General features: G+C 52.8%; 1 protein-coding gene across 5 annotated transcripts; it reads left to right on the top strand.

Moving 5' to 3' along the window:
- Positions 1–1,908: 1,908 nt before the first annotated feature.
- MED12 (mediator complex subunit 12) lies at positions 1,909–25,332 on the top strand. Of its 5 annotated transcripts, XM_049643958.1 has the most exons (46): positions 1,909–2,227; positions 2,763–2,867; positions 3,076–3,267; positions 3,404–3,563; positions 4,561–4,742; positions 4,930–5,040; positions 5,164–5,418; positions 5,781–5,927; positions 6,328–6,427; positions 6,552–6,688; positions 6,908–7,039; positions 7,640–7,766; positions 8,476–8,705; positions 9,164–9,244; positions 9,378–9,548; positions 9,751–9,895; positions 10,062–10,112; positions 10,446–10,564; positions 10,760–10,903; positions 11,383–11,546; positions 11,724–11,855; positions 12,278–12,505; positions 12,681–12,825; positions 13,000–13,120; positions 13,502–13,603; positions 13,709–13,822; positions 14,075–14,250; positions 14,437–14,616; positions 15,897–15,968; positions 16,424–16,557; positions 16,721–16,882; positions 17,382–17,493; positions 17,641–17,730; positions 18,215–18,324; positions 18,513–18,648; positions 18,917–19,078; positions 20,363–20,737; positions 20,967–21,117; positions 21,273–21,478; positions 21,644–21,721; positions 21,812–21,866; positions 21,942–22,029; positions 23,978–24,200; positions 24,510–24,644; positions 24,841–24,922; positions 25,151–25,332. In XM_049643958.1, the coding sequence occupies exons 1-46, from the start codon at positions 2,129–2,131 to the stop codon at positions 25,192–25,194; spliced, it is 6,465 nt and encodes a 2,154-aa protein (XP_049499915.1). In that variant the 5' UTR covers positions 1,909–2,128; the 3' UTR covers positions 25,195–25,332. The 5 variants fall into 5 exon arrangements, with proteins under 5 accessions (XP_049499915.1, XP_049499913.1, XP_049499912.1 ...); XM_049643956.1 differs by having other exon boundaries at positions 1,910–2,227; positions 21,273–21,469; positions 21,812–22,029; XM_049643955.1 differs by having other exon boundaries at positions 1,910–2,227; positions 21,647–21,721; positions 21,812–22,029.
- The last annotated feature ends 565 nt before the right edge of the window (positions 25,333–25,897 follow it).

Here is a 25,897-nt window from a genome sequence, read left to right as displayed (position 1 = left end):
ACCGCTGTAAAGTGGCATTATAAGTAGAGACTGAGGGTGGGCACACAATACTGTCACAGACTCAAGAATCCTCAGACCACCTAGATCCTGGGAAGGATCTGTTCACCACCACCAGCATCACCATGACCACTCCCAACCACCTTCTCATCTAAGTCATTTTATCTTGTAGAGTGGAGGGTCTGGACCTTCCTCCCCCTCCTGTGCTATGCTCTTTCCGGGACTCAGTCACCCTGAAACCTCAGTCAAAGCCCCACAGTCTTGGGTGGAAAGTACAGTCTTGGCTCCTGTGGGCACATGTATAGCTGTCTTTCTTCTGACCTGATCCAAACCAGAATATCCACCCCGAGCTGCTGCCTGATCTGGGTCCCTGTTGAGACTGGTGAGGAGGTCTGACTTAGAAGTAGATTCTGGAAATGGAGGAACAACAATACTGGCTTCGAACTCATCTTCCCCTAAATCTGCTTCTCTTCCTGTGTTCCCTATCTCAGTTAATGTATCATCACCCTCTCAGTCACCCAGACTTGAAACCTCAAAATCGTTGTCAACTCCTCCCTCTCTCATCCTGAGAACCCAATCAGCTCTACGTGTGTTGTTTTTCCCAGAAGTGTCTTCCTTTCCATGAGCACAGCCACTGTGCTAAGTCAGCCTCTCATGCTCTGTAGTTGTGATTATTCCTAGAACCCACTAACTGGTCTCCCTTTCTAAAGGCCCCCCTGCTCTCTAACCCATTCTTCATCTTATTGCCAGATTTTTCTTCCCCCAAACACAAGATCTGATTGGAGATGCTGTTTATAGAAATTGTTTATTTAGCAAACATTTATTAAGCCCTAAATATGTGCCAGGCACTGTGCTTATGTTCTAACGCACCTTAATTTTCTGTGGGTTAAAATTCCTTAGGGTTAGTTGAAGTGTTACCTCCCCAAGTATATTCTCCTCTCCCCAGTCAGAAATAATATGGTCTTTCTACTGTGCTTCAATAGCATTTTGTTAGTGTTACTTTTATTTATTTGTTAGTTTTATTTTTTTTAAATTGTTGTCTGTGAGTTTTATTATAGCACTCTGTCTTTTAACGGGTGATGCCATTGCAGAAAGGGTACTGGCCCAAGAGTCAAGGAGACATCTTAGTCTCAGTTCTGTTACTCAGTACCTGGATAATATCGCACAAGTGAAATTTTACTCTTTGAAAAATCAGCTTCCTCATCCACAAGATGGAGACAATTACAATCCCTAACAGTGGAGCTGTTTGCAGATTAAAGGAGATGATGTCTGGAAAGTATCTGACACTTAGTAGGTGCCTCTTTCGATAGAGCGAGTGTTCTTCTCAACCTGGAGTTCATGGACACTTAGGGGATGCATCGATAAGCTTTAAGGGCTCTAAGAATCTCCCTGGAAAGTATGCAACATTTTGTACACCTCTGCATTTTTCTGGGAAGAAGGGCCACAGCGTCTATCAGCATCTTAAAGGAGTTGCCCACCAGAAAAGGTTAAGAACCTCAGTGCCAGAACCTAACGACCTTTAGGGATTAGAGCTGGCCTTTCAGGGTTTTAATAGGTGCTTTCTCATGCAAACAGTTTCTAATCTTCACAATAGCCTTTGAAGGAGGGAACAGTACACCCATTTTTCAGATGCATAAACTCAGAAACGAAGAAGTGGTTTTTACTAAGAAGGCAGAGTTCCTCACCAATGCAAACACCCTTGAGCACAGATTCCAAGCCAAGAACTGCGCGAGGCATCGGGAACCCAGTTCCAGCTAGAGCTCGGCGCGGCGGCCGCCTCCCGCCTCAAGGGGTCGCACCCCGCGGCACACCGCGCGGCTCGAGGACGTTTCGCAGATACTTGGGGAATGAAATCGATCTTGAGCCGCGCGGGCCCAAATGCTCCGCGGCCGCGGAGCTCCGCCCCACGCCGGGCTGGGCCCCGCCCCCGCTGCAGTCGGTATTGTCCGACGGTTCCCGGCGTCCCTCGGTTCCCCTCGGTAGTTTCCGGCAACGATCGAGAGTTTCTAACGTGCCCCCTGTTGTCTCTCGGCTGCCGTCCTCCCAACCGCCGCCCCCCTTTTCGGTTCCCTCTCCCCCTCCCCCGTCCGCCGGCCCCGGCTGGCGCCTCTGGCGCTACGGGCTGGGCAAGATGGCGGCCTTCGGGATCTTGAGCTACGAACACCGGCCCCTGAAGCGGCCGCGGCTGGGGCCTCCCGATGTGTACCCTCAAGATCCCAAACAGAAGGAGGTGCGTTCAAAAATCGGGGCTCTGGAGGGGCCTGAGGCAAGCGATCGGCATAAGAGGAAGCGTTGATGGTTTGGGGAAGGGGGGGCGGGGCGGTTTGGTGAGAGCCAAAGTCCCAAAAGGGGTAAGAGTAAAGTGGGCTGGTGTGGGAGAGTGCGACCTGGGTGGTGGGGGTGGGTTCCCGGGTGTGAACAGGGAATGATGTAGGGGCCACGCTGGAGGCGCCCCCTTCCACACACACACACCTCAGAAAGTTGTCTGAGGCAGCTTGGTGAGCTGCAGCTGCTCGCAAGCTCGCAAGGAAGAGTGATGTTGAGAGAGCGCTGGGTGATTGGAAATCTTAGTGGCTGTGGGGGTGAGGGTGGGGTCCAAATGAATATAAGGGCCTAGCTTTAAATAACAATCTGTTCTACTCAGAATCCTCCTCCTACCTTTTTTTCCCCCCGTTGTTCCCTTCTCTTTTCCTGCCCTCCTCTCCCACCACCACCACCACCCCCAAGGGGGGAAAAAAAGCTAAAATGACGTTTTCCTGCCTCAGGATGAACTGACGGCCTTGAATGTAAAACAAGGTTTCAATAACCAGCCTGCCGTCTCTGGGGATGAACATGGCAGTGCCAAGAACGTCAACTTCAATCCTGCCAAGGTGAGACAACCCTGCCAGGCTGGGGGAAAAGGCTGGAAGAATTTGAGAGGGAGCAAAGGCCCTGGGTTAGGAAGACCTAAAGGGATGACCTAAATGGCTGAGGTTTCCTTCGTAACCTAATGCTGCCACATTGGCATTTGCCCATCAAAGGCATGACCACCCCTCTGCCCCTTCTTTCCGACCCCGACATATACTTTTATTCCCTCAGATCAGTTCCAACTTCAGCAGCATCATTGCAGAGAAGTTACGCTGTAACACCCTCCCCGACACTGGTCGCAGGAAGCCCCAAGTGAACCAAAAAGACAACTTCTGGCTGGTGACTGCACGATCACAGAGTGCCATTAACACCTGGTTCACTGACCTGGCTGGCACCAAGCCACTCACACAACTAGCCAAAAAGGTGAGGTACTGTTTCGTCTTCTTCAGGCCAAGGTTAGGAGCATGGGTACGAAGTACCATCCTATTCTCAGATTAAGCTATGTGGGTGCCAGCTTGTGGAGGTAATAGAGGTCTCACTATTTGCGATGTTCATCCAGGTCCCCATTTTCAGTAAAAAGGAAGAAGTGTTTGGGTACTTAGCCAAATACACAGTGCCTGTGATGCGGGCCGCCTGGCTCATTAAGATGACCTGTGCCTACTATGCAGCAATCAGTGAGACCAAGGTTAAGAAGAGACATGTCATTGACCCCTTCATGGGTGAGTAACTCCTAATACCAGGGGTCCCACCACCTATCTCATCAAGGAGTGATAGATGCTTGGAATCATTCCCCTTCCTCCTCTGTATTTCTTGCTCCTTTTTTTTTTTTAACTATTTTGTAAGTTTGTTTATTTTGAGAGAGAGCACGCACATGAGCAGAGGAGGGGCAAAGAGAGAGGGAAAGAGAGAATCCCAAGCAGGCTTTGTGCTGTGAGCACAAGCCCGACGTGGGGTTTGGTCCCATGAATTGTGAGATCATGACCTGAGCTGAAATCAGGAGTCGGACACTTAACCGACTGAGCCACCCAGGCACCCCTGTATTCCTTGCTTCTGCTGTATCTTGCATTCACTCAGTTGGTAAACATTGGGTATCTTGACTATCCACTATGTGCATGTACTGGGCTATCAAGGTGACCGGTACCTTATTCCTGCCCTTAGGATGCTTATAATCGGGTAAGGATGCTAAGGCATATGTGTGAATCACATAATTATATGTAGGAAGTGTGTGTGTATGTATATACACACTATATATATTTAAGTGTCAAAAGAGAAAGCAGAAGGTTTTTTGAGACTTCAGTGGACAGAAAGATTACTTACAATTTTTTAAAGTTTATTTATTTTGAGAGAGAGACAGAGAGAGTGAGCAGGGGAAGGGCAGAGAGAGAAGGAGAGAGAGAATCCCAAGCAGGCTCTGCGCTGTCAGCTTGGAGCCCAGCATAGGGCTGGAACTCACGAACTGCGAGATCACAGCCTGAGCAGAAACCAAGACTCGGCTGCTTAACCAACTGAGTCACCCAGGTGCCCCAGAAAGATTACTTTCTTCTGGGGACACCTGGGAAGGCTTTAGGAAGGTGGCATTGGACTAGAGCCTAAGAGGATGAATAGGATTTTAGAAGTATGGTAATTGGGGGCGTGGGTGCTGGGGGGTAGGGGAGACAGAAGATGTCCTAAGGGGAGAGAGGGTATAAAATAGCCCTTTTCCCATCTTTCTCCTAGAGTGGACTCAGATCATCACCAAGTACTTATGGGAGCAGCTGCAAAAGATGGCTGAATACTACCGGCCAGGGCCTGCAGGCAGTGGGGGCTGTGGTTCCACTATAGGGCCTTTGCCCCATGATGTAGAGGTGGCAATCCGGCAGTGGGACTACAACGAGAAGCTGGCCATGTTCATGTTTCAGGTAGGAAGAAGGGCATGTCGTGCAAGCCCTTGGTGGAGCCTGGCCTCACATTCTGCCAGTGTAGGACAGAATCTGCCTGCCAGTTTGCCCCAGCCGTGGTTCTTTTCCTCCTTTCATTTACTTTATCTGCCTTAGCTCTAACAGTCCCTGGGTACATGGATACTCTTCCCACCCCTTGCATTCATAGGATGGAATGCTGGACAGACATGAGTTCCTGACCTGGGTACTTGAGTGTTTTGAGAAAATCCGCCCAGGAGAAGATGAGTTGCTTAAACTTCTGCTGCCCCTGCTGCTTCGAGTAAGGCCTGGGATTTGCGGGGCGGGGTGGGGGCGTCTAGGGAGGCTTGGAGGAGGAGGAATAAAATGTGAGTGCCATGTCCCGTGGGGAAAACTAGGGGTTTTGATCAGCATGTCTTCACAGTACTCCGGGGAATTCGTTCAGTCTGCGTACCTCTCCCGCCGCCTTGCCTACTTCTGTACCCGGAGACTGGCCTTGCAACTGGACGGTGTGAGCAGTCACTCCTCCCACGTTATGTCTGCTCAGTCGACAAGCACACTGCCCACCACTCCCGCTCCTCAGCCCCCAACTAGCAGCACACCCTCTACACCCTTTAGTGACCTGCTGATGTGCCCTCAGCACCGGCCCCTGGTTTTTGGCCTCAGCTGTATCCTTCAGGTAGGTACTGGGTGGGCCCAAGGAAGTAGGGAGAAGCATTCTGAGAAGATTTGGGTGTCTGTCCTGGAGAATGGGGGGATTCTAAATTGGAGGTGAAAGCAGGCACTGGGTACTTGCGTGGGGATTGCTGCTTTCATTCATGGGGTGCTGGTTCCTTTTCAGTTAGTTTCTTCCCGGGATGAAATAGTAGGCCCAAAGCCTTTTAGGAGAGTGGATGAGGGGAGGGGCTCAGAGATGGAGTGGTACTACTCTCAGGGCTCAGAATAACATTGGATCAGAAACCTAAGGGTTGGCTCTTATAATGGGATTCTGGAGACACAGACATGGTAACTGAGTTTGACTTAGCTGTTCCTGTCTGGCAGACCATCCTCCTGTGTTGTCCTAGTGCCTTGGTTTGGCACTACTCACTGACTGATAGCCGCATTAAGACTGGCTCACCACTTGACCACCTGCCTATTGCCCCCTCCAACCTGCCCATGCCAGAGGGCAACAGTGCCTTTACTCAGCAGGTAAGTCTCCCCAATAGCTTGGTACCCCCGGATTGGGATGTGAAGGTGAATTGCTCTTTCAGCAGTAGTGACTTGGGGGTGCCTGGGTGGCTCAGTCTGTTAAGCGTCTGACTCTTGATCTGGGCTTAGGTCATGGTCTCATGGTTTGTGAGATCAAGCCCTGCGTCGGGCTCTGCGCTATCAGCACAAATGGGATTCTACTTGCGATTCTCTCTCTCCCTCTCTCTCTCTGTGCCTCCCCCCCACTCACACACACACACTCTCTCAGAATAAGTAAATAAACTTAAAAAAAAAAACAAAAGAAATAATGACTCGGAGTCTGGTGCTATTCTCTTAGCCTGAGCCCTGACCTTATGCATGCCTTGGTGCATCTTTAAAGCCTTCCTTTTCCATGTTGCAGGTCCGTGCAAAGTTGCGTGAGATTGAACAGCAGATCAAGGAGCGAGGACAGGCAGTTGAGGTTCGCTGGTCTTTTGATAAGTGCCAGGAAGCTACTGCAGGTGGGTGCCAGAGGACAGATGGAAAGAAGGATGTTTGAGGAAAGAATGGTAAGGACATATAGATCTGAGAGTTGGAATGCATCAGGTCTCTAGTTAAGGCCCCTTTACCACTTTTCCTCCTGAGGCTTCACCATTGGACGGGTGCTCCATACTTTGGAAGTGTTGGACAGCCATAGTTTTGAGCGCTCTGACTTCAGCAACTCTCTTGACTCCCTTTGCAACCGAATCTTTGGATTGGGACCTAGCAAGGATGGGCATGAGGTAAGCGAGAAGGGGAACAGAAGGAGAAAAAAGCATTGCAAGAGCAGCAGTGTATATGAGGGGAAGACATGGAGGGGCACCAAGACCAGGGATGTCCGAAGAGACTATCTTACCGGGCCTAGGATGGTGTTAAGATGGGGCTCAGTCTTGAAGAAAGTGGAGCTTGGTTCTTTATCCTCAGCCCTACCTTACTCACCCCCAACTCCTTTTGGTCTCCAGATCTCTTCTGATGATGATGCTGTAGTATCATTACTGTGTGAGTGGGCTGTCAGCTGCAAGCGTTCTGGTCGGCATCGTGCTATGGTGGTCGCCAAGCTGCTGGAGAAGAGACAGGCCGAGATTGAGGCTGAGGTTAGGGGACAGAGATAAGAGAATGCGATTGGCTGATGGGGCAGGGGCAACTGGGGCTGGAGACCAACTGAGCTGGAAATGGAACCCAAGTTAAAGATGTGGGAATAGGGGCGCCTGGGTGGCTCAGTCGGTTAAGCATCCAACTTTGGCTCAGGTCATGATCTCATGGTTCATGAGTTTGAGCCCCCACATTGGGCTCTCTGCTGTCAACGGGCAGCCCGCTTCGGATCCTGTCTCCCTCTCTCTCCGCCCCTCCCCCCCACACTTGTGCACCATTTCTCTCTCTCTCTCTCTCTCTCTCTCTCTCTCAAAAATCCATAAACATTAAAAAAATAAAGTTGTGGGAATAAAGAAGTGGTAGGGAATCTAAAGGGAAAGTTGAGGACATAAGGCCAAAGTAGAAAGGAGTAGATTGGTGCTAGAGTTAGGGAAGCAGTCAAAGCTTCAGTTGGGAGGCAGGAATGAAAATGGAGGTCAAAGCAGAGATGGGAGTGAAAAGCTTGGGGTGGAGGCAAAACAGGTGGTAGTTCGTGCATTACACGTGGAGAAGTAAAGACCCGGGTCAAAAGCAATGCTATGGTTTGTTCTCTCATCTTACAGCGTTGTGGAGAATCAGAAGCTGCAGATGAGAAGGGTTCCATTGCCTCTGGCTCCCTTTCAGCTCCCAGTGCTCCCATTTTCCAGGATGTCCTCCTGCAGTTTCTGGATACCCAGGCTCCCATGCTGAGTATGGACCCCTGCTACTCTCTGGTTACCTCTGCCTAGACCCACTTACCCGCCACTGTCACCAGGAAGCATAACTAAGGGCTTTCTGGTATATATTTCTGTCTTGGGCTTTATGCAGAATGATTTTTGGACATAATTCTAGTCTTTGATCATCTTACAGTTTAATGGAATAAAGAAATAAAAAGAAGGGGCGCCTGGGTGGCGCAGTCGGTTGAGCGTCCGACTTCAGCCAGGTCACGATCTCGCGGTCCGTGAGTTCGAGCCCCGCGTCGGGCTCTGGGCTGATGGCTCGGAGCCTGGAGCCTGCTTCCGATTCTGTGTCTCCCTCTCTCTCTGCCCCTCCCCCGTTCATGCTCTGTCTCTCTCTGTCCCAAAAATAAATTAAAACGTTGAAAAAAAAAAAATTTAATAAAAAAAAAAAAAAAAGAAATAAAAAGAAGAATAAAAACAAGAACATACGATGGAAGCATTTTCACATATAAATAGCAGCAAGGATACTGTATTCCTTTCCAAGATGGGGTGTGGGGCAGGAGGGGGTGGTAACCAACTGTGCTCTGTCCCTCAACAGTATTGGGGTGTTTCTTTTTTGGGGGGATAATTCCTCCTGCCTATCTCAGGTACTCTGGGAGCACTGTGCCTTAGGTGTGTTTCTCTCCCTTGCTACCCATCTCTTGTGATCTCAATTCCTTTTTTCTCATTCCCTCCTGCAGCGGACCCCCGAAGTGAGAGTGAACGAGTGGAGTTCTTTAACTTGGTACTGCTGTTCTGTGAACTGATTCGACATGATGTTTTCTCCCACAACATGTATACCTGCACTCTCATCTCCCGAGGGGACCTTGCCTTTGGAGCCCCTGGTCCCCGGCCCCCCTCTCCCTTTGATGACCCCGCTGATGACTCTGAGCGCAAGGAGACTGAGGGCAGCAGCAGTAGCAAGCTGGAGGTGAGTGGGCTGTGCCTGCGCTAGCCAGTTTCTTCTGACATTCCCATCTGGCTCCCAGTGTCCTCTGCGAATCTCTTACCTAATAGCGACGGTAGTATTTGCTTAGTGCTTTGGGGCCGGCAAAGCCCTCTCATACAGAATCTGAAGCAGACTCCAGGCTCTGAGCTGTCAGCACAGAGCCTGACGCGGGGCTGGAACTCATGAACTCATGAACCGCGAGATCATGACCTGAGCCGAAGCCGGAAGCTTAACTGAATGAGCTACCCAGGCGCCTGCACCCATTTTAAAGCTGAAGGCAATGGCCCGTGGCGCTTGTGTGACCCATCAAAAGCTTGAGCACAGAGCCAGTGCTTTTCCCAACATGGTCTCCTCTCTCTAACTTCCCTGTCAACTTTTCTAGATGGTGGGGAGCAACTCCCTGGGGCTAAAGCAACCTTGCTTATGTTCTGTGCCCTCAGGACCCAGGGCTCTCGGAATCTATGGACATTGACCCTAGTTCCAGTGTGCTCTTTGAGGACATGGAGAAGCCTGATTTCTCAGTAAGTTAGTTAGATCCCTGTGTAGAAGAATTCAGCTCCTGAGGTCCTCCTGTTACACCTCTTTGGGGAGTTTCTTTCTGCCCCTTGCCCCCTTTTCTTCTTCTAAATGTTCTGCCCTTTTGCCTTATCTTAGTTGTTCTCCCCTACTATGCCCTGTGAGGGGAAGGGCAGTCCATCCCCTGAGAAGCCAGATGTTGAGAAGGAGGTGAAGCCCCCACCCAAGGAGAAGATAGAAGGGACCCTCGGGGTTCTTTATGACCAGCCGCGGCACGTGCAGTACGCCACACACTTTCCCATCCCCCAGGTACTGTTCCCCAAGCACCTGAGACCATCCATTTTGAGCCCAGGTTTCTGTCCAAGCAGTGTGCCGAGGGGTTGGAGCTGGTCCTGAGGGTGTGGCGTGCTGGGAAGGACTGGAGCACTGGGGTGCTGAGGGGCATGGAGCATGCTTTTAAGAGGAGGGCAAGAGATCCATGCTGGAGTCTGACGGTGCTGCTGGGATGCAGGAGGAGTCATGCAGCCATGAGTGCAACCAGCGGTTGGTCGTACTGTTTGGGGTGGGAAAGCAGCGAGATGATGCCCGCCATGCCATCAAGAAAATAACCAAGGATATCCTGAAGGTTCTGAACCGCAAGGGGACAGCGGAAACTGGTGGGTTTGAGGCTCCTTGAACAGCTCTCCCCAAAAGAGTGCCCTAGTCAGTCTCCCCTTCCCCAGCACAGGGAACCCCCAGTCATGTCCCAATGTCCTGTCTCTTAGAGTCTCCTGAGAGCTCTAGTCCTTTTGAAACTTCCCCCCTCATTCCCCCCCTCTGCAGACCAGCTTGCTCCTATTGTGCCTCTGAATCCTGGAGACCTGACATTCTTAGGTACCTCACAGTAAGCCCCGTACTGCCCGCCCTCCCTCTCCCTTCCCTCCCTCGACCTAGCACCTCCCTGTATGTATGCCTCAAAGGTCCACGTAGCCTGTGGTCCTCGAAACCTTTGCTTCACTGTCCCCTTCCCTTTATCCCTTCCCCAACCCCTCCTTAACCCTCCCTTCCCTTCCCTTCTCCTTTCTTCCCTCACACCCTTCCTCCCTCCCTTCCTTCCCCTGTCCCTCCCTCCCCCCACCCGTAGCCTTCTCTCCATACCCCCCTCCCTACCCCTAGTCAACTAGTTATCTTCCCTGTCCTGACTGTCCGTTTCAACTGTCCCCTCAGGTGGGGAGGACGGGCAGAAGCGGAGGCGCAACCGGCCTGAAGCCTTCCCCACTGCTGAAGATATCTTTGCTAAGTTCCAGCACCTCTCACATTATGACCAACACCAGGTCACAGCTCAGGTGTGGGCCTAAGTCCAGCCCCCTTCCCACATTCTGGCGTCCTGCCCTGTTTTCCTTTCCTCCTTATCTCCCCCCCCCCCCCCCCCCCGCCGGCGACCCCCCCCCGCCTCCCCCCCTTCCCCCCCCCCCCTTTCTTGCTTCCCTGGTTCTTCCCACCTCTCTCCACTCCCGTCTCACTCACACTGCCCTTATCAGGTCTCCCGGAATGTTCTGGAGCAGATCACGAGCTTTGCCCTTGGCATGTCATACCACTTGCCTCTGGTGCAGCATGTGCAGTTCATCTTCGACCTCATGGAATATTCACTCAGCATCAGTGGCCTCATCGACTTTGCCATTCAGGTGGGGAAGTGGGGGAGACGGGGGTGGAGGAAGGAGTCTGTGCCGGATAGGGTCACCAGGTCAGGAGTAGAGGCTCAAGCCGGTATCCTGGGGCTACTTGGAGGGGCAGAAAGGCTAGCATGGTGGGGGCTAGAAGGTGAAGTGGAATATGAGCTAAGAAGGCAGGAATAGAGGCTCAAGTGCTCCGCAGGGAGGCCCAGGAGATGGATTAGAGCGTTGGGCACAGACTGTTCTCCCACTGCGGAGTTCATAGAATTGTATCCTAGAGACTGGTTAGATCATTGATGCGGCTTGTGTCGTTAGTAGAATAAAGGACAGTGTCATATGGCAACAGAACTCTTCTAGACTGAGGCAACTCCAGCAGGAAGGGGCCCAGGCCTGCCTTGGCAGTGTCCTAGCAGGAAGGAGGGGTTACCTATACCATGTAGGGCCTCTTCTCATTTTTTCCTCTCCCCCACCCCCCACACTCACTCTGCTAGCTGCTGAATGAACTGAGCGTAGTTGAGGCCGAGCTGCTGCTCAAATCCTCGGATCTGGTGGGCAGCTACACTACCAGCCTGTGCCTGTGCATTGTGGCTGTCCTGCGGCACTATCATGCCTGCCTTATCCTCAACCAGGACCAGATGGCACAGGTCTTTGAGGGGTAAGCAGGGCTTCGGCAGAACGTGGGGGGCTCTCACTGTGGGGAAATGCATGCCGTTTGGGTGGACAGGGCGAGAAGGTTGCCAAGAGCCTTGAGCCCATCCGTGTGTGGGGACCTTTGTGCCTTGGCCTGTGCACACCACCCGCTGAACCTCCTGACCTTGCTCCCTCGTGACAGGCTGTGTGGTGTAGTGAAGCATGGGATGAACCGGTCAGATGGCTCCTCTGCAGAACGCTGTATCCTTGCTTATCTCTATGATCTGTACACCTCCTGTAGCCATTTAAAGAGCAAATTTGGGGAGCTCTTCAGGTAAGAGAGGTGGGAGGTGAGAGTGGAGAGCAGGACCCTGTCCCATCTCCTTTCTGTTACCACTCAACTCAGGAGCAGAGCACAGCCCGGGACCCTGCTGTCCCTGCAGGGCTATTTGGGAACTGTGTCCTCCACAAGTTCTTGGTTCCTAAAAGTAGGCCTGCCTCCTTCTCTTCCTTATCAGCCTGGCCTCCAGCCCATCTCTGCGGGGCCCACAGTCCTCCTCCCTGCCTGCAGAGGCCCCTGTGCCTTACTCTCCCTGAGGCCCTTTCCTGACCCATCTGCTTTGTCCCATCTCCCTTTTTGTTGTCCCAAGGTCACTGGTCCCTCTCTTTCTTTCTTTCCTCCCCTCTCCCGACCATCCCCACTACCTCACCAGATCTTCTTCGACACTACTATCTCCTTTCTCTCCCCCACCGCAGCGACTTCTGCTCCAAGGTTAAGAACACTATCTACTGCAATGTGGAGCCATCAGAATCCAACATGCGCTGGGCGCCCGAGTTCATGATCGACACTCTGGAGAACCCTGCAGCTCACACCTTCACATACACGGGGCTAGGCAAGAGTCTTAGTGAGAACCCTGCTAACCGCTACAGCTTTGTCTGCAATGCCCTTATGCACGTCTGTGTGGGGCACCATGATCCCGATAGGTATGGGGCGTACTGAGTGAGGAACGGGCACCGTGCTCCTGCCTGATATTGGGAGGGATGAGATGCCTGGGAGGTACTGCAACCTTGGTTATTGCTGGGGTGGTGATGAAAAGTTAATGAGTCTGAGGTTTTGTGGAACAAGGGCTTTCCTGAGGGCATTTGTACTTCTCCCCAGGGTGAATGACATCGCAATCCTGTGTGCGGAGCTGACCGGCTATTGCAAGTCACTGAGTGCCGAATGGCTAGGAGTTCTTAAGGCCCTGTGCTGCTCCTCTAACAATGGCACTTGTGGTTTCAACGACCTTCTCTGCAATGTGGATGTGAGACTTGGGCCGGGGTCCTGCTGGGGCACGGAACGGTTACCAGGGCAGGGGACCGGTCACAGTAATCAAGGTAGTAGGGGGGCAGAGCTATGTCGAGTGGAGGCGTACCATTTTGACTTGGCACCCTGTCTGCACACTGAGTCCGGGGTGTCCATCTGCTTTTTCCTCCAGGTCAGTGACCTGTCTTTTCACGACTCCCTGGCTACCTTTGTTGCCATCCTCATCGCTCGCCAGTGTTTGCTCCTCGAGGATCTGATTCGCTGTGCTGCCATCCCTTCACTCCTTAATGCTGGTGAACTGCCAATCCGTAACCCCTAGAATTTCTGGACCCCGAGTTTTGCTATGCATTCGATGGCCCCGTTTCTCATCGTTTGGTGCGGGGCTCCCCACTTTCACCAGAGGCCAGTCCTGTGGTGTGTCTCAGGCTGGGAGCGGCCTCTTTCTAACCTGGTGTCGGCTGCCCTGATCTTTCCAGTTTTTTTTTTTTTTTTTGACCTTGCGAGGTACTCCCCTTATACTGCAAGACAGTTCGCCTCTCTACCTCTCCTCCAGCATTATCTGGTTATTTCTCCTTTTGCGTGACCTCGTCTTCCCTCTCAGGCCCTCACCGCTCACGAAACCACGTACGGTCTGCCTTCACCCTGTCCAATTGGCTCTATTTTCCTTTTTTTAGCTTGCAGCGAACAGGATTCTGAGCCGGGGGCTCGGCTTACCTGCCGCATCCTCCTCCACCTTTTCAAGACACCTCAACTCAATCCTTGCCAGTCAGATGGGAGTAAGTGACCCGGATCTGAGTTGGCGGCAGGGCAATAGAAAGCTCTGCTACCCCACCCCCTGCCATTTCTACTTTTGCTTCCCCTGATTTGAGCTCCCTCCGCAGACAAGCCTACCGTAGGAATCCGGTCCTCCTGTGACCGCCACCTGCTGGCTGCCTCTCAGAACCGCATAGTGGATGGAGCTGTGTTTGCTGTTCTCAAGGCTGTGTTTGTGCTTGGTATGGGGGTAGGAAGGGAGTGGTGCCAGAAGTGTGTGTAGGGTGGAGTGCCAGCTAAACTACAAAGGACAGTCTTTCTCTCTCCTGAAGGTGGTCTCTCTGCCCTTTGGGGGAGGCGAGGAGGGAGGGAAGTATATTTCTGTCCTGTAGGGCAGGATTTGGGGAGTTGCTGCTTCTGTGGGTTCGGGGTGGGTCTCTACACCGTGTTCAGATCTCACTCTGCCCTCCCTATCTCCTGCCCGTGAACCACAGGGGATGCGGAACTGAAGGGCTCAGGCTTCACTGTGACAGGAGGAACAGAAGAACTTCCAGAGGAGGAGGGAGGAGGGGGCAGTGGCGGTCGGAGGCAGGGTGGCCGCAACATCTCTGTGGAGACAGCCAGTCTGGATGTCTATGCCAAGTACGTGCTACGCAGCATCTGCCAACAGGTCAGTCTCACCTTCCCCCCATACCTCCTAAGTGCCTTGATACAATATAGTCCTGTTTCCAGCCACCATCATGCCACCTTCCTGCCATACGTCGTGTCCCTCACCAAACCCCAGCCCATCCCCGCCCCCCTTACTCCTTACCCCACTCACTGGTTGCCCCAGTCCCCTGATTATCAGCTTCTTCAGGAATGGGTAGGAGAACGTTGCCTTAAATCACTGTGTGAAGACAGCAATGACCTACAAGACCCGGTGTTGAGTAGCGCCCAGGCTCAGCGCCTCATGCAGCTCATCTGCTACCCACATCGATTACTGGACAACGAGGATGGGGAAAACCCCCAGCGGCAACGCATTAAGCGTATTCTCCAGGTAGGCCAAGGTGATGGGGGTCTTAGAGGAAGCAGTGGGGCCCGGGCCTGGGGTGAAACAATGGGAACCCTGAGAGAAAAAGAGGGAAGGAGTCAAGTAGGAAGGTGAACAAGGATGTGGGCAAAAGGTGGTGAGAGAAACAGCCCCGACATGGGTTTAGAAGTCAAGCTCATATGGTTTAGACTCTGGAGTAAACTGTCGGGTGAGGGCACAGCTACCTGGAGTGGGACCATAGCTTATCAGTGGGAGGCATGACATCTGGGAAGCCTAGTTTTGGGCCTCACTCATCTGGCGGCTCGGTAACTAACGCAAGTACTACTGAATAGCTCCCAGTTACTGTCTGCTTCGTGCCAAGTATCGTGCTCATCCCTCTGTGCACATTTTCTCGTTTAATTCATACAACCCTGTAAAGTAGGTAGGAGTAGCTGTGTTTGACCAATGAGGGGACAGACCGAGGCTTGAAGAGGTTAAATAGTTTGCCCAAGGTCCCACACTAGTAAGTTTAGACTCAGCATGGGAACCCAGGTGTCCCTGTGCCTTTTCTGCCTCGCCGCACTGCTTCAGACATGTAGGTAACTGGGGGGTGGGAAAGTAAAGCCATTAGGTAGGAAGAGCTAAAGGAATGAGGTCTTTTCAGCCCAGAGGAGATAATGTCAAAGAGAGATTAACTCACAGTAGCCTTCTGGTCTGTAAAGGACTTTGAGCAGCTGGTTTAAAACAGGAGAAGCAGGCTTCAACTTTCACATCAAGGATTTAGGGCAAGCGTTAGGCAGAACTTCCTGATGCTAAGGAATGTGAGGCTCTGGAACAGGAGACCGGAGAGAGATGTGAAGCCTTTCTCGAACCGCTTTTGAAATAGGATAGGATTTTTGGGGCGCCTGGGTGGCTCAGTTGGGTAAACATCCGACTTCAGCTCAGGTCATGATCTCACGACTCATGGGTTCGAGCCCTGTGTGGGACTCTGTGCCGACATCTGAGAGCCTGGAGCCTGCTTCAGATTCTGTGTCTCCCTCTCTCTCTGCCCCTCCCCCACTCATGCTCTGTCTCTCTCTCTCTCAAAAATAAAATACAAACATAAAACAAATTGAAATAGGATAGGGTTTTCAACCATCTTGGATCATTTCGGTGCAGTCTTTCCAAAAGACTGGGACGTAGAGGTTCCTTTCAGACTAGTAGGCATATGTGTCTCAAGGTTATGAGAGATCAGGAACTGGCCTCGGGGTGATAATAGCTGGGGGTGTCAGTGGCGACTTAGTGTGGGGGTGGTGTCTCTGTCACAGAACTTGGACCAGTGGACCATGCGCCAGTCTTCCTTGGAACTGCAGCTGATGATCAAGCAGACCCCTAACAATGTGAGTGGTGCCCGGCACCCTCTTTCCCATGCTCACGTCCAGCTCCATGTGCCAGGGAGGTGGGCTACCATAGAAGAACCTGTGTCCTGCCCTTGGGCTCTTGAGCTGGGAGACATAAGAGAGTGTGGGAAGATGGCCGACGCGTGGGGCCGATGAATAGGGAAATGGGTTGGGAGGGTTGGGGCTCTGAGCTGTGGGGGAAGGTTGATGGCGGCGACGGTGGTGGAGGCTGTTTCTGTGGTCACAACGGTAAGGAGGCATACAAGGAATAGACAGTGGTTAATTGGAGGAATACAGAGGTGCCAAAGGGCACAGCTCCCAGCAGAGTTGTGTCTCTACCCTCCTGTTACCCTCCTGATGCCTTTCTCTGCCCTCACCTCCTATCCCTCCTACCATCTATTTTCCATTCACCCCCAGTCACTATTTAGCACCCCTGTGCCTTTTACCCTCCCCAGGAGATGAACTCCCTCTTAGAGAACATCGCTAAGGCCACAATCGAGGTTTTCCAACAGTCGGCAGAGACAGGGTCGTCTTCTGGAAACACTGCAAGCAACATGCCTAGCAGCAGCAAGACCAAGCCTGTGCTCAGGTTGGGTAGAAACGTGTTAGGAACCCTCCCCGTATGGGTTTTTCTTCTGGTAGTGTAAATTATTTCAGCCTCATGGAGCTACTAGGCATGTCCCTCAAAGGATGGAATGTCCCATCCCTTGCCTGACTCCTCTGGAACCCTGTGTACTCCGTCTGTCTTCTAGCTCTCTCGAGCGCTCCGGTGTATGGCTGGTGGCCCCCCTCATTGCCAAACTGCCCACCTCAGTCCAGGGGCATGTGTTAAAGGCTGCTGGGGAGGAATTGGAGAAGGGTCAGCATCTGGGGTCCTCTTCCCGCAAAGAACGCGATCGCCAAAAGCAGAAGAGGTAAAGCAGAGGGGACTGGAATTGAGGGGTAGACAGGAGAGGAGGCAGGCCCAGGGCAGAAGAGAAGTTGGGACAGAGGGGTGGGAATAAAAACCACAGAAGAGTGGAAAACCAGAGGGTAGGAGGTGGGCATGGTTGAGCAAGAGGCTAGAACTTAGGAGAGTGGAGTTTGGGGCTTGGAGTGATAGGGTTGGAAGTTTCCTGACTTCTATCCCATGGTCCCGTTCTTTTTCTTTTTCTTTTTCTTTCTCTTTTTCTTTTTCTTTTTAATGTTTGTTTATTTTCTAGAGAGACAGAGCGTGAGCAGGGGAGGGGCAGAGAGAGAGAGAGGGAGACACAGAATCCGAAGCAGGCTCCAGGCTTTGAGCTGTCGGCACAGAGCCCCACATGGGACTCAAACTCACGAACCAAGAGATCATGACCTGAACCAAAATCAGGCACTTAACCAACTGAGCCACCCAGGTGCCCCCCGTTCTTTTTCTTTTCCTCCCTTCTCCAGCATGTCCCTGTTGAGCCAGCAGCCCTTCTTATCCCTGGTGCTGACATGTCTGAAAGGGCAAGATGAGCAGCGTGAGGGACTCCTCACCTCCCTCTACAGCCAGGTGCACCAGGTACAGGTCTCTGGGACTGCAGAGCTGGGCGGGAGGGCAGAGAAGGTGCACCAGGAACCTTCGATACTTTCTCATCAATGCCTTGGGTGTTTGGGGATGGAAGCGAGAAGATCCCTGAGCCGTGTGTTATCCTTGTTTCTGTCTCAGATTGTGAATAATTGGCGAGATGACCAGTACTTGGATGACTGCAAACCAAAGCAGCTAATGCACGAGGCGCTCAAGCTGCGGCTCAACCTGGTGAGAAGGCAGCCGGGGACAAGAAAGAAGCGGGTAGCACTAGAATTACACCGCAAAGAAGCCCCCTGCCTGGGGGAGGGTGGGCGCAGAGATGGAGGGCCCAAGTTCTTCTGGGTCTTCAAGTATTAACTTGTCCCTCCTAAGGATGCAGGACCTAAAAGTGGTTGAGGGACTGGATCCTTACAGGGACCCTGCCTCGGTATCCCAGATTCTGGATACTAAGCCCTAGAAACCCACTGTGGAATGCTGAATGGGATTCTGGACATCCTTTCGTCCAGCTCCCATCATTTTAGAAGTCAGGAAACCGAGGCCCAGAGGTGTCAAGAACTGAGTCATTGGCCTGAAATCACGTAACAAATCATAACTACAGCTAGACCATGGCCTAATGTGTCCTAAGTCGCAACCAAGCCAGGTTCTAATGTAAGCTTTCCCTGAATGCTAGCCTTTGCCCCTGAGCCATCTGACTGACTTGTGGCCCTGGCAGGTGGGGGGCATGTTTGACACGGTGCAGCGCAGCACCCAGCAGACCACGGAGTGGGCTGTGCTGCTCCTGGAGATCATCATCAGCGGCACTGTCGACATGCAGTCCAACAAGTAAAGCATCCCCACCCTCTTCTTTCAGTTTTTTACCCGAGAGGAACTCCCTTCCCCCACCCCAGGTGCACGACCCGCCAACCCGCTGCGATCCGTGTAGGTGTCCCCACTCGCGTCCCACCCTGAGGCCCTGGTCTGTGTCTTAGCTTCTCTCCTTCTCGGGTTTTCTCCCTGACTTTTCATCACAGCGAGCTCTTCACCACTGTGTTGGACATGCTGAGCGTGCTCATCAATGGGACCCTGGCTGCGGACATGTCTAGCATCTCTCAAGGCAGCATGGAGGAAAACAAACGCGCCTACATGAACCTGGTGAAGAAGCTGCGGGTGAGTAGAGGAGGCCTGGGCGAGGCTTGAGGGGACTGGGATCTGGGTTCCCTGTCCCCTGACTCTGGGGGTGCTGAGTAGCCTCAGGGACTCCGTCCTGGCCAGAGCCGCCCACACTCCCCTTTGACGTCCACTTTCTCGTTCGTATTTGTATGGCGACGGTTTGCTCAGTGTCTTTTTCCTGCCAGGTTCTGGGCTCTCCCCAGAGACTTCTAATCCCTCTTTTTCCGTGTCCTTGAGCTCTCATCCCATCTTCCTCTGCCCGCAGAAAGAGTTGGGGGAGCGTCAGTCGGACAGTCTGGAAAAAGTTCGCCAGCTGCTGCCACTGCCCAAGCAGACCCGAGATGTCATCACATGTGAGCCACAGGGCTCCCTTATTGACACCAAAGGCAACAAGATTGCCGGCTTCGATTCCATCTTCAAGAAGGAGGCACGTTCCATTTTCCTCCCATCCCCACACCTAGCCTTTTTCCCCCTCTGGGCAAGAACTTTCCCTGCATTAACCTTGTGGCTGCGACAGGCTCATCAGGCCAGGGAATCCATCGGGCTCTGCTGGTGGGAGCCATCTCAGGGGTGTTCAGGTTATCACTGAATTTCTTTATTAATGTTTCTTTATTTTTGAGAAAGAGTGTGTGTGAGCAGGGAAGGGCAGAGAGACGGGGAGACAGAGAATCCCAAGCAGGCTCCATACTGTCAACGCAGAGCCCAGTGCGGGGCTCACACTCACCAGCTGTGAGATCATGACGTGAGCTGAAGTCAAGAGTCAGACACTTAACTGATTGGGCCATCCACGCGTCCCATGATCACTGAACTTTTTGTACATTTCTGCTCCCCATCATGGGAGTCTCATCCTCTTTCCTCAGTCTCTCCCTTCACCTCTGCCCACCATCCCCACCCACCTTTTGATGTACCACCCATTTCCCAGCACCCTGTCTTCCTCTTTCCTCTGCCCCACCTGCCTCCTGGCCGCCTCCACCCTTGCCTGTACCCCGCCCATCTGGCCAACTGCCATATCTCTTTTATCCCTGCACTCCTCTGCCCCTACCTACCCATCTCTGCACAACTTTCTCTGTACCCTCTGTCAGTTGCAGTATTTGTTGAGTAACCATAATTATTGTGGAGAGCAGAGAGAGAGAGGGGAAGGAGGATGCAGAGTCTGAAATCTACAGTCCAACCCAGTCATATATACATTGTCTTCATTTCTTTTCCCGGCCCATCTGTCTTTCTGAGTCTCTCTCCCTCTCTCTCTCTCCCTCCCTCTCTCTCTTTCTCTCTCTCTCTCTGCCTGATTCTCACTTTGCTTTTCTCTGTATCTCTTCACTCGCCTTTTTGTCTCTCTCTTCCTGTTTTTCTCTGTCTCCCTGTGTCTGCTTCTGTCTTTGCTTGTCTTTAGTCTCTCACCACCTTCCTGTTTCTGACCGTGTCTTCCTCTGAGTGTCGGTGTCTGTCTCTGTTGCCCCTGCCCATCGCCCTCTCCCCTCCTCTCTGTCTTCCCCATGAGTGTGCATGTGTGCTGGTATATATATATATATATATATATATATATATATATCCGTGTCCAGCTGTCTTTCTCTCACCGCCTCCCCTGAATCTACCCCTGACTTTTTTCTTCTTTTGCTGCCAACAGACATTTCCCCCTCCCTTACCAGTCCTCAAGGTCTATCTTCTGTTTTCCAGGTCTCAGCAGCTCACTGTTTCTCATTTTCTGGAGCAGGGTCTACAGGTTTCCACCAAACAAAAGATCTCTCCCTGGGATCTTTTTGAAGGCTTGAAGCCATCAGCACCACTCTCTTGGGGCTGGTTTGGAACAGTCCGGGTCGACCGGCGAGTGGCCCGAGGAGAGGAACAGCAGCGCTTGCTGCTCTACCACACGCATCTGAGGCCCCGGCCCCGTGCCTATTACCTGGAACCACTGCCACTGCCACCGGAAGATGAGGAGCCCCCTGCTCCCACCCTGCTCGAGCCTGAGAAAAAGGCTCCAGAGCCCCCCAAAACTGACAAACCTGGGGCCGCTCCACCTAGTACCGAGGAACGCAAGAAGAAGTCCACCAAGGGCAAGAAACGCAGCCAGCCAGCCGCCAAGACAGAGGTTAGCACGGCCCCCCACTCCCCTGTTATGCTTCTTCCACAGCCCCCCTCTCTCCGTGATTCTGTACAGTTTCTGATTCCTGGGGGCGGGAGTGGGGAGGTGGGGATGAGGTGCCATTGGAATTAAGAAGATTAGCCACATGGGTCTAGCTCCTCTTGACCCCGGATACCCCTTACCCCACCCCACCCCGCTGCGGTCCACTCACCCTCGTCCTCTGCTATTCACACAGGACTATGGAATGGGCCCAGGAAGGAGTGGCCCGTATGGTGTGACAGTGCCTCCAGACCTCCTGCACCACGCGAATCCTGGATCCATATCCCACCTTAGCTACAGGCAGGGCTCCATAGGCCTGTACACCCAGAACCAGCCGCTGCCGGCAGGTGAGTGCCAGCCCCTAGGACGGAGGGTTACCCGAACGTTCCTCCTGCCCAAGGGAAGATGCCACATCTGTGAGGATCTGTGGATGACCTGGACACTGAGCAGGGGATGAAGGGGGATGAGGAGCCTAGAGAGGTAAGCCCACTCCCCTTTCCAGGTGGCCCTCGTGTGGACCCGTACCGCCCCGTGCGATTACCAATGCAGAAGCTGTCAACCCGACCACCTTACCCGGGAGTGATGCCCACAGCCATGACTGGAGTCATGGGACTAGAACCCTCCTCCTACAAGACATCTGTCTACCGACAGCAGCAGCCCGCGGTGCCCCAAGGACAGCGCCTTCGCCAACAGCTCCAGGCAAAGATAGTGAGAGGGGCAGTAGGGAGGGCCGTCAGGGAGAGGGGATTTTGAGGGTCACGGGACTGAGGACACACATGGGATCTTCACAAGGACTTGCAGAGTGGGAGATAGGAGAAACGAGATGGCGGAAAGCATTTCCTGAGTTTGAGTTTGTCTCCTTTTTCCTTTTAGCAGAGTCAGGGGATGTTGGGACAGTCATCTGTCCATCAGATGACTCCCAGCTCTTCCTACGGTTTGCAGACCTCCCAGGTGAGGGCACGAGAGGGTGAAGAGCCAGGGGCCTTAAGGCAGGCTGCTGTGCACACTCTTGGCCCTGACCCCCTCTGTCTTTCTCTGCAGGGCTATACTCCTTATGTTTCTCATGTGGGATTGCAGCAACACACAGGCCCCGCAGGTACCATGGTGCCCCCCAGCTACTCCAGCCAGCCTTATCAGAGCACCCACCCTTCTACCAATCCTACTCTTGTAGATCCTACTCGCCACCTGCAACAGCGGCCCAGTGGCTATGTGCACCAGCAGGCCCCAACCTACGGACATGGGCTGACCTCCACTCAAAGGTACCCAGGGCAGTGGGGGCCAAGGAGACACACTGAGATGACAGGGAAAACCCATGCCAGGAGGTGATGGGACTAGTCAGAACATTCAGCAAAGCGAAGAACACTTACCTGGCCGCGAAATGCCGGAGCTGGAAGGGACCCTGGTGACCAGTAGTCTCATATCTGCTTGCCCGATATTTCTTCGAGGCCCAGAGAGGGGAAATCATTCACACAACTATGATGAGGAAAGATCCTGGGTTCTTAGATGTACTGTGTGGTAAGGAGTCATCAAGTCAGTAGTAGAGCAGTTCTACACTGGAACAGACTGGCCAACCAGCCCTCCTACCATGCTGAATGCTCCTCACGCCTTAGTTAAGACATGGGAATTATATCTTGAGGCTTTGCAGCTTAGGATTTAGAATGCTGGGGAGTGGACTGGAGGAAAAGTCCTTTAATTTAGAAGTATCAGTTGAGGCGCCTGGGAGGCTCAGTAGGTTAAGCATCTGACTTCAGCTCAGGTCATGATCTTACGGTTTGTGAGTTCGAGCCCCGTGTTGGGCTCTGTGCTGAAAGCTCAGAACCTGGAGCCTGCTTCAGATTCTCTGTGTCCCTCTCTCTCTGCCCCTCCCCTGCTTGTCTTTCTCTCTCTCTCTCTCTCTCTCTCTCTCTCTCTCTCTCTTTTTCAAAAATAAATAAATAAATAATTGATATGTGTCAGTTGCCCGCTGTGTGGCCAGTGTGGCCAGCACTGCGCTGGGATGGGGTAAGGTGAGTAGAGATTTTAGAAAATACAAAGTCCCTCACCACAGGGAATTTTTAGTCTAGCTGGGAAGATGAGACACGGAAAAACATTTAAAAAACACGATGAGGAGAGATATAATCAGGTGCGCAGTCGTGTGCTGTGAAGTACATGGGAATTCAGAGAAGGTATGAGATCATGGCATCGTGGGCCTGAGTCATCAGAGAGTTTCACGAAGGGGGTTAGATCTGAGTTGGCCTTTTTTTGTTTTTTAGTTTATTTCTTTTTGAGAGAGAGAGCAGGGGAGGGGGAGAGAGGGGGGAAGAGAGAGAATCCCAAGCAGCAGGGCTCAAACTCACAAGCCATGAGATCACGACCTGAGCCAAAGTCAGATGCTGGACCGACTGAGCCACCCAAGCTCCCCTGGAGTTGGCTTTTGAAGGATCACTGTGATTTGGATTTGTGGAGTGGAGGATCAGGAAGTGGAGTCCAGGTAGAGGACATAGCATGAACAGAGACATAGGAACCAGAGTGAGGGGGGTGGCTGGGAGGATAGGAAGAAGAGCTCGGATAGAGTGTAAAATTCATGCTGGGGCAGTAGCAGGAGACAGGCCAGGGATGGGCAGGCTGGTATGGGGCCTTGGGTGCCTGATACAGACTTGAGACACAGTCCCACCAAGAGCTCTTTTGATCAGGAAAGCCATATGGTGTGTTGGTGTATTGACAGATTAACATAGGATGCAGGGATAGGATGCATAGGGAAGGCGAAGGAAGACCAGAGACAAGGGGGTCCAGTCGGTAAGTAGCCTGTTGCAGTGATGTACATGGGAAGGCACGAGAACAGTAGAACTCATATCTTTCATAGTCTGGAACGTTATCGGTGGACCACCATCAACAGCAACAGAAACCACCTCAGTGGGTGTTTATAGAATGTCTATCCTGGGCTGAGGCCGTTTTTCGTTTCCGTAAGAGAAAAACAGCTAAAACAGGATTGGAAGATTCTTAACCATGGAGGTTATGAGGCACTAAAATGTGGTGTTGTCTTTGCCCCTTATTCCCCAACCTCGAAATCTGTCTGAACCCAAGGGGTCCTTCTGGTTAGTGACAGGAGGAATGAATGAAGTGACTTGTTGATGTTTCTTTCCGTTCAGGGACCCAGGACTTCTACTTCTACTCCTATGTCCCTCCCTCCCTCCAGTGCCTTGACCTTTGGACCACTTGTCTTTGCAGGTTTTCACACCAGACCCTGCAGCAGACACCCATGATAGGTACCATGACACCGCTGGGCGCGCAGGGCATCCAGGCCGGCGTTCGATCGGCTTCCATCCTGCCTGAGCAGCAGCAGCAACAGCAACAGCAGCAGCAGCAGCAGCAGCAACAGCAGCAGCAGCAGCAGCAGCAGCAGCAGCAGCAGTACCACATCCGGCAGCAGCAGCAGCAGCAGATCCTGCGGGTAAGGCCCTGGGATGGCAGCTGGGCCCTAAGAGCCTCAGGAGGGGAAGAGGCCGCAAGCGCCTCCAGGTCAAGCCCCTCCAGGTCAAGCCCCTCCAGGTCTGGCAGAGTGGCTGTGGCACGCAGCAGGGGCCTAAGGAGTCGCTTTCCTCCCCTCCCCCTTCTGTTTTCCGGGGTTCCTGGTGGAAGAGATTTGGGAGTTGTCTGGTGGGAGGAGGGAGGGCAGTGGCCCCGGGTCCCCTCCCTGCTGCCGCTTCTGGGGCTCAGCTCCTTTGCTCCCCTTAGATGTATCTATGTCTTGTCTTCACAGCAACAGCAGCAACAGCAGCAGCAGCAGCAGCAACAGCAGCAGCAGCAACAGCAGCAGCAACAGCAACAACAGCAACAACAGCAGCAGCAGCAGCAGGCGGCCCCTCCCCAGCCCCAGCCCCAGTCCCAGCCCCAGGTAGCTGCTGGACTACGACCCCTGGCTCAGGGACAGCTGCCCAGGTTGGGCACACAGCCAGTGAACTGGGATGGGAACAGTGTTCAGAGGGTTAGAGGTGGGAGGCAAAGGCCTAGCGCTCCAAAAAGGGGGTCAGGAGATGGGGAAGGACACAGAAAGTTCAAGTTCAATCTTCCACTCCCCGTTTCCTCCTCAGTTCCAGCGCCAGGGGCTTCAGCAGACACAGCAACAGCAACAGACAGCAGCTTTGGTCAGGCAACTCCAACAACAGCTCTCCAGTAAGCCTGCTTTCCTCCCCAAAGAGAGCCCCCCCAGGGGACTGAATGGGGGGGAGGGGGGAGGGGGGAAGGAGGATGTGGGGAGGAGCTGAGCTGACTGCTTCAGGCCCAGGTTGTAGGGGGATGCATGGCGTCCCATCCCTTCCCTTGGTACCTGAGTAGCTTTCCTCGTGCATACCCACATCCCTGCTTGGTCTCCCACCCCTGATAATCTCTGATTTTTCACAGATACCCAGCCACAGCCCAGTACCAACATATTTGGACGCTACTGAGCCACGTGGAAGAACCGCTTGTGCACTGGATGTGGCCCCACCCTTTCCTCTCAATTCCCAATCCCCCTCTGGGGCTAGCACCAGTAGTGGTTGGGGCTCTTCCCTCAGGCTCCATTTTTAATAAGTTTTTAGTATTTTTGTTAACGTGAGGCATTGAGCTGTTGGGTTTTGTATATTATTTATATAGAGACCCCAGAGCTGTTGCACCCAATACACGGAGCTTCTTTGCAAAGGGAGTGTGTGAGTTCTGCATGTCCGGTAAGGGCGGGCTCTCGGGAGAGTGCTGGGGACTGGACTAACCAGTCAGAGCCTCTGTTCCATTCAGATCAAGTCCCCAGTTTACCGTCTATCCCCTAAATTCCTTGATTCTAATTGGATTGCTACTCTCTCCTTCCTTCTCCAGCCTGGCAACATATTATATAGGTGTGGGCCCTGAGGTTTTTTTTCCCTTTTTTTAATGTTTATTTATTTTTGTGAGAGAACGCAAGCAGGGGAGGGGCAGAGAGAGGGGGAGATAGAGGCTCGGAAGCACACTCCGTGTCAGTGTAGAGCCTGACTTGGGAGCTTGAACTCGGGAACTTCGAGATCATGACCTGAGCCTAAGTCAGATGCTTAACCATGCTTAACCGGCTGAGCCACCCAGGTGCCCCAAGGGCCCTTAGTTTCTTAAGAAGGGCAGCTTACCTTCTCAGTGAGGTGTTGC

The sequence above is a fragment of the Panthera uncia genome, chromosome X (genome assembly GCF_023721935.1).
Source record: "Panthera uncia isolate 11264 chromosome X, Puncia_PCG_1.0, whole genome shotgun sequence".
Taxonomy (NCBI): domain Eukaryota; kingdom Metazoa; phylum Chordata; class Mammalia; order Carnivora; family Felidae; genus Panthera; species Panthera uncia.
The sequence above is the reverse complement of the archived record's forward strand: the minus strand, read 5'-3'. Positions and strand labels throughout refer to the sequence as shown.

What these genes read in the sequence shown, in the direction of transcription:
- MED12 (XM_049643953.1), top strand. Translation starts at nt 2,129, where the DNA reads ATGGCGGCCTTCGGGATCTTGAGCTACGAACACCGGCCCCTGAAGCGG. An exon ending in TCAACTTCAATCCTGCCAAG is followed by an intron (nt 2,868 to 3,075) that starts GTGAGACAACCC and finishes TTATTCCCTCAG; the next exon opens with ATCAGTTCCAACTTCAGCAG. An exon ending in GGGCACCATGATCCCGATAG is followed by an intron (nt 12,506 to 12,680) that starts GTATGGGGCGTA and finishes ACTTCTCCCCAG; the next exon opens with GGTGAATGACATCGCAATCC.